The 7,500-nt window shown below is 45.3% G+C and overlaps 2 protein-coding genes across 3 annotated transcripts in view; both read left to right on the forward strand.

The window, feature by feature from the left end:
- LOC308316111 (neural cell adhesion molecule L1.1-like) overlaps positions 1 to 2,612 on the forward strand; it is a 70,925-nt gene extending 68,313 nt beyond the window's left edge. The window contains exon 27 of the mRNA XM_080764506.1: positions 1,334 to 2,612. Coding sequence (XP_080620632.1) covers positions 1,334 to 1,595 — 262 coding nt within the window. The 3' untranslated portion in view covers positions 1,596 to 2,612. The remainder of the gene's footprint in view (positions 1 to 1,333) is intronic.
- Positions 2,613 to 6,958: 4,346 nt separating this feature from the next.
- LOC308315291 (6-phosphofructo-2-kinase/fructose-2,6-bisphosphatase-like) overlaps positions 6,959 to 7,500 on the forward strand; it is a 16,839-nt gene continuing 16,297 nt past the window's right edge. For both annotated transcript variants that reach the window (XM_080763192.1, XM_080763193.1), the window contains exon 1: positions 6,959 to 7,406. In XM_080763192.1, the coding sequence (XP_080619318.1) occupies positions 7,307 to 7,406 (100 nt within the window). In that variant the 5' untranslated portion in view covers positions 6,959 to 7,306. The remainder of the gene's footprint in view (positions 7,407 to 7,500) is intronic.

Consider the following 7,500-nt stretch of genomic DNA (forward strand, 5'->3'; position numbering starts at 1 on the left):
TCAAACCGAGTCGTGTCAGACCACTCTCCACCAGGGATTTATTTTCCCCTGTGGCAGATTGGTCTGGTTTCCAGGCTAGTGTCGGGTAGGAGGACAGCTTCGGCTTGACTACTAGTTGACAACTAGTAGTGCCTGAAACTCACAATGCAATATCTTCCCTGACCAAGTGGGAATGCTTTATTGGCAGTTTCTATGACATGGATTGCAGCTTTAACCGTTGATTAAAAAAACGTACTGATGATTCATCAAAGGTAGCTTACTTTGTATGACTTAAATGTAAGTTCTGCACTATAATGTTTCATAAGACATTTTACTTTTACAGCACTATATTTTCTCAAATATTTTCTCAACTGCCACAGTATTTGTCCACCTGACATTTTGGGTCTCATGATATCTAGGGACATAAAATCTAGCAACATTTTTTTAAGGAGAATTCCATACTAGAAGGCTTTCCTAACTTTATTTGTAGTTGTTACGTCCCCAACAAAGAGGTCTTATTTTGTGCAAAAGCGCATTATTGGCTATTTCCCCTACCATAAGCCCTCAATGAATTGCATTGAATTGCATTGAATTGAATGGGGCTATGGGGTGTTGTGCTAATTCACTTATTTACATCGCTCAAAAATCTATTTTTTTATATATCCTCTCCTCATAATGTAAATAGTATCCTAAGCGGCACACTTTACGTGAATTAGCACAAAAACCCAACCCCCATTGAGGGCTTATGGTAGGGGAAATAGCCAATAATGCACTATTGCACAAAATAACACCTGGACCTCTTTGGTGGGGACGTAACAACTACAAATAAAAGGTAAGAAAGCCTTCTAGCATGGAATTCCCCTTTAAGGCTTTAATTTTCCTTCACTTTTTTTCACTCTTTTACTGTCTCTCGTTATTTTCACGCTTCACCTGCAGGTCTCTGGAAAGGTGAGTTCTTGAATTGTGTTTAGAGACACAGGTTTTCAAAAAGGACAAAAAACTTCAAAGGAGAAGAAGAAAGAAAATAAGTGTTTTTTTATCAGTTTAACCACTTTAAACTGCATGGTGTCCCTCTTTTGGGCAGGTCATATCAGAATTGTAAAGTGTCAAACATACACGCACGTCCTACGCATGCACACACACACACACACACACACACACACACACACACACTTACTTTACTGCCTGCACTCATGAATAGACCAGTGCTGCTCATACAGCTGTTTTGCGCTATGAGTACGACGTCAGCGCAAAAGAGAGAGCCGCTGTGTTGAACCGAGTCAATGCTTGGAATGGACGCCTCGTCTTTGAACTCTCCCCCTCTCTCTCTCTCTCTCTCTCTTGGTCTTTGCAGCGACGGAGACGAGAAGCGCTCTGCCAGCCAGCCGTCTCTGTGCGTGGAGAGTAAGCTGGGGAGCGAGGACTCTCTGGCCGAGTACGGAGACAGCGTGGACATCCAGTTCAACGAGGACGGCTCCTTCATCGGCCAGTACAGCGGCCGGGGGCCCGTCCCCCCCGGCCACGAGAGCTCTGGCCCCGCCTCCCCTGACAACGCGACGGCCCCGCCTCCTCCTATCGCTCCGTCCATGTCAACCGTCCTGGATCGTCCCAGCTAGACACACACACACGCACACACACGCACTCCCACACACGCACACACACACACACACACACGCACTCACACACACACACACACACGCACACACACACACAGGCGCACACACACACACAGTCTGCCTGCACCAAGACACAAAGGGACAGACCACTCTAGTCTTTAGACCTGACTCCACTGCCTGTAACAATACAGTTTGAGGACACACACTTGGCCCACAACGCACACACACACACACACACACACACACACACACACACACACTCATGAAAACAACTGTACACACAGGCACGCAACAAACACACACACACACACATGACAGAGCAGAGCTTCATTACATTCCACAGGTGTATGTCATGAAACCGTTTACACTTTACAGGATCGTCTCGGCCTTTCTACTTCGTTTACAACCACCTACAGGAACGACACACAGAAACACAATCACACACACAGAGAAACACGTACACACACAGAAACACGTACACACACAGAAACACGTACACACACAGAAACACGTACACACACAGAAACACGTACACACACACACAAACATACAAATCCTAAATGCCTTTCCATTTATCAAACTAGAGTAATGCTTAATTCATATACTCTGTCACACGATAATGTCGCTCACTGAAAAGAGCTGATCTATATATACAAACTCACATTGTGTCACGATGCGATGCATTGTGAGCTCATACATTGTCTATTTTCGACACCATAACGTACAATGGCATGTACACTAAATCAGGCTTAAGACGAGAGAGAGAGAGAGAGAGAGAGGAGGGGATAGTGCAAGGGGAGAGTATACTGTAGGCAAAGACAGGAGAAAATGAACGGTGGGATGATGGAGGAATAGCCGTCAAAGTCTTTCATCTCATCACCGACCAAAACGTCTGTCCACACCATCTCACCTTGTACCACCATCTTCTTTTTTTTTACATTTTTTTAATTGTTATTAACTTCTTGTTTTCTATGTTTTTGTACGTAATCTTGCATAAATCACATTCATGAAAACACATTGTTTATTTTTATGAAGTTATTCAGAAGATTCACGATCGCGGCTTTGTTTACTTTGTACCGTGCACTATTTATTTGTGTTTTACGTGCATGTGTATTGGAATGAGTTACTATTTATTATGGTGTGTGTGTGTGTGTGTGGACGTACAGTAAGCCTCCTAAACCTAAGATGCATGTCCCCTTAAGGCATTTTTACTAATCCTTTAGTTAGGTTGATTTTGGTGTGTGTGTGTGTGTGACTGTGTGTGTGTGTGTGTGTGTGTGTGTGTGTGTGTGTGTGTGTGTGTGTGTGTGTGTGTGTGTGTGTGTGTAATCGCATGCATGTGTGCACATTTTGGTGTACTGCTCGTATGAGAGTGAGAGTGATTGTTCACACTCTTCATCCCTGCACCATGACTTGCAGCGATGTGAGAACTAACTGCCTTAAAGAGAGTCCAGTACTGCCTCCTCTCCATCCTATAGTCTTTACCCCCATCCATCCATCCATCTTATCTATCCATCATTCATCCGTTGATCATTCAACTGCCCACCCAGCCTGTTGTCCCAGTTATCCTCCCATACATTTAGCAATGACCTGCAGACACAAGGGGTGTCTGCAAACAGGAATGTGCTCACGTGATCATAATGCACACAAACAAACTCACACACACACACGCACACATACACATGTGCATGCACACACTCTAAAAACACACACACACACACACACACACACAATTCCATGACACTAATGCCTACGATGTTCATGTGGAGGGGCCCGTCCACTGTAGCAAAACATTCATGGCCCCTCTGAGAGGTCTAGGATGGAGGGGGAGAGACCGAGGGAGAGGGAGGGAAGAAGAGGAGGAGGAAGGAACCGGTTGGCAGAAAGAACGTTTGAAAAAAAAAAAAAAGAGAATATGACATATCATTCTCTGAATGTAAATAGAACCTTGAGATTGTCTTTTTTTTTTTTTTTTTTTTTTTAAGAGAAGATCAAATTGTAATCTTTTTTTTTAATTTGTTTGATTTTCTACTAATGCACTCCTATGTTGACCTGCTGTAGCCCATACTGTATCATACTATCCCAACCCGTACCATCTTTTTTCCCCTATTAGGTTGACCTGTTCCTGTACCTGTTAGTAGCTCAGCCAGGGACTTTTAGAAAAGACTAGAATCATAGAATAACTCCCCGTTCTTGAGTTTCTTCATAGCACTAGAGATGCAGCAGATGATTATTATTATGATTATTTACTAAACAATGTCATAAATGTTTATACGACTCGCCAAGGCAAACGCTGTTCTTGTGGAAGTGCAGGTGCAAAGATGCATCTGAATGCAATTTGATGTCTTGTGCAGCCCTGGGTGGGTTGCTGTTGGAAATCCATTTTAACCCATTCTGAACGGGAACCCGTTTTGGTGTTGGCATCATGTTATGCTTTAGCTATTGAAAAATAGCAGATCTACAAGCTCGCTACGAACTTGTAGGTTCTGCTATTTTTGAAAAATCGAGAAGAACGACTGACATTTTTAGAATCTGATCTCAGGTCAGAATGGGTTAATCAGACCAGTGTGTGTCCAGTGGAAACCTCGTATGAATCTGATCTCAGGTCAGAATGGAAGCAGGACAACAAAGAAGGATTTCCCATAATTTCTGACCCAGGTCTGAACTTTCTTTTTTTATCAGGGGTGGGCAGAGGAGGACTTGGAGGAAGCTGCCTGAGGAGGCCATATTATCCACTCCTGTAAGACAATTTAACCCACGCTGACTTGTGTTACTGTTATACCATTTTATGTCACAGGGTGGAAACGGGCACGTCTTTGGTGTGTATATGACTTACGTGACTAATCTTCACGTTTTGGGGATGTCCAGTCCAGTGCCGAGCCAAACACAGTAAACTAATGAATACATAATGCGAACATTTTACACTATAGAATACTCCTCCACGTCATGTTTTGCAGTTTTCACATTTCATTGCCTTGACTAATAATATTGACAGGCACGCCCCCAGCTCCTCTGTGCTGCCCCTCCCGCTGCCTCTACGCTCTTAAACTGACGCTGACTGTATACCTATGTCCAAGCGTCTGCCTGTCTGTCTGGTTATCTGTCTGTCTGTCGCAGCCTTCTTTTATAACTATAAGCGCGCTGGGGTAAAAAAAAAAGGGGAGGGGAAATACTTTAGGTATAAATAACGATACTAACAAATACATCTGTGTTATCATAACTTATCAGTACAGACAATGTGATTGGTGTTGTCAGGGGTGATGATATACAATCAATAACATGGTTAATAATAATCCACTTGGGTGACAATAGACCTCTCTATATAAATCACATCTGAAGTAGCAGGGACATTATGAGATTACACTATAGAGGTGACACGGAAACCAGGGCTTGTGTGGGTGTGTGCGTGATGTGTGATGGGAGAGAGAGGGAAGAGACTGGAGTCACACACACACGCAAATACACATACGTGCTGCTGGGTGTGCTGGCAGGGTGTTGTATACTGAGATACAGGGGTGTGCTGGCAGGGTGTTGTATACTGAGATACAGGGGTGTGCTGATATTGTACCTGCTTGTTGCATTGTGCGCTGTACCGTATCTAAACTACTAACCCTGCACAGTCGACTAATAAATAAACATGGACTACGCATATCCTAATCATGCTTTCTCCCTTTTTTTGGGGGGTATTTGGTGATGCCAATTTGTGTATTTAAGAGTATTATGTCTGCAAGATCAGCCGGAGAATCGGAGCGGCAGGGGCGGTATTGCAGTCGCTGTACCGCACTGTTGTGACGAAAAGAGAGTTGAGTCAGAAGCTCTGTTTACCGAGCAATATTCGTTCCTACTCTCACCTATGGTCATGAAGTGTTCCTACTCTCACCTATGGTCATGAAGTGTTCCTACTCTCACCTATGGTCATGAAGTGTTCCTACTCTCACCTATGGTCATGAAGTGTTCCTACTCTCACCTATGGTCATGAAGTGTTCCTACTCTCACCTATGGTCATGAAGTGTTCCTACTCTCACCTATGGTCATGAAGTGTTCCTACTCTCACCTATGGTCATGAAGTGATCCTACTCTCACCTATGGTCATGAAGTGTTCCTACTCTCACCTATGGTCATGAAGTGTGGGTCATGACCGAAAGAATAAGGTCGCGAATACAAGCGGTCAAAATGAGTTTTCGTCGACGGGTGGCTGGCATCTCCCTTAGAGATAGGGTGAGAAGTTCAGTCACACGAGAGAGACTCGGAGTAGAACCGCTGCTCCTTCGCCTGGAAAGGAGCCAGCTGAGGTGGTTCGGGCATCTGGTTAGGAAACCTCTAGGGAGGTCCTCGACGCACGTCCCACTGGGAGGAGACCCCGGGGCAGACAGACCAAGGCGCAGTTGGAGGAAACACATCGACTCACTGGCCTCGGAACGTCTCGGAATCCCCCAGGAGGAAGTCAGTAATGTTGCTCTGGAGAGGGAAGTCTGGAGCTCTCTGGTGGAGCTGTTGCCCCCGCGACCCGACTACGGATAAGCGGTTGAAGATGGATGGATGGATGTCTGCATGAGCCTGATAGAAAATTCCGTTTCTGTATGCAGAATAGGTACTGTACATTTCAAACGAAAGCACAACTCAATACAAAAACTGTTACTGTGGACAACACCACAAAGTATTACACTTGTTTATAATAGGGTCCACCATTTTCAATTCATCAGAACATTTAGAGACGTACAAATATACAAAATTAATTTAGTCCCTTGTTTGTGCCGAATCTGGGTTGCACATGGTTTGTTGAACTCCCTCTGGTGTTGTGGGTGTGGAGTCTGTGGACTTGTCACTTCATTGACATTAAGGTCAAGGAAGTATTTAGACAAGTATATGGCATGGGTATCTTAGTGGTGTAGCGAATCTTGTGGACCAGACCCATTGCAAGATGCTGTACTCTGTCGTCAACCCTAAGCCATTCCAGCCTGTCAAAATGGGCAGGGGTGAGGTGGGTTCAGGGAGAGAGGCCAAATAGTAGTCTGACCAGTTTGTTATGGGATGTCTGGAGCCTAGTTTTAAGGGCATAGTTAACCCATAAATCTGATAGGCGTCTGACTGTGATCATGTCTGTTGGGTTTGTGCATGCATGAAGGAGAGATAGAGAGCTGGATGTTGATTGGTGGAATGCAGTGGGACAGGAAAGTTCTCTCTCATTGTAATTCACTCACCTACTTTGGCTATGCAGTAACTAGCAGGACGTTCTCTCAGCTAACCTTTAATTGACCTTCTGGGGTGATGTGTGTGGACAGTGTGGATACTACAACAACACAACCAGTCCAGACATCCACTCACTCTGCTTCATCCTCATTCACTACAGAGGAGGAGGCGTGGTGGGTTATGGGACCCATGTTTCCATGCGTCCTAACTGAGACACCGTGTTCTTGCCTTGGGAAAGCACGGAATGCAATTCGGTAGTGAGGGGTTAAGGTCCTGCTGTGTGCAAATTGTCGTGACGTAGCGTATAGTCGGTGGGTGACCAGCCTGTCGATGGAATACTAAAAACGGAGGAAAAAGCGCGAGTGGTGTGTGTGTGGTGTGATAACTGTGATTTATATTGTTTGAGGGGCTTGCCGACCGACAGCGACATCACACAAGGCAAGCGTCCGTCGCAACACACACACCAATCAACGGAGCAACGACGCGCACGGCCCGGGAATCAGGAGGATACATTTTGCACTATGATGATGATGATGAACCGAGCGGCTGTTGCGCAACAAGACGTGGCCGAGCCGCAGCAGAGGGACGCGGGGAGGACTGCCCGTTTCCAGCGACCACACGGTAAGTGTCAAGTGAAGGTAGAGTCCTTCATCCCATAGTCCCGGAGGGACGGGCCGCATTGCGATTGGCTATAGTACTCAGTTGTCGCCCAGGG

This window comes from Protomyctophum bolini, assembly GCF_963924005.1.
Source record: "Protomyctophum bolini genome assembly, chromosome: 5".
NCBI lineage: Eukaryota > Metazoa > Chordata > Actinopteri > Myctophiformes > Myctophidae > Protomyctophum > Protomyctophum bolini.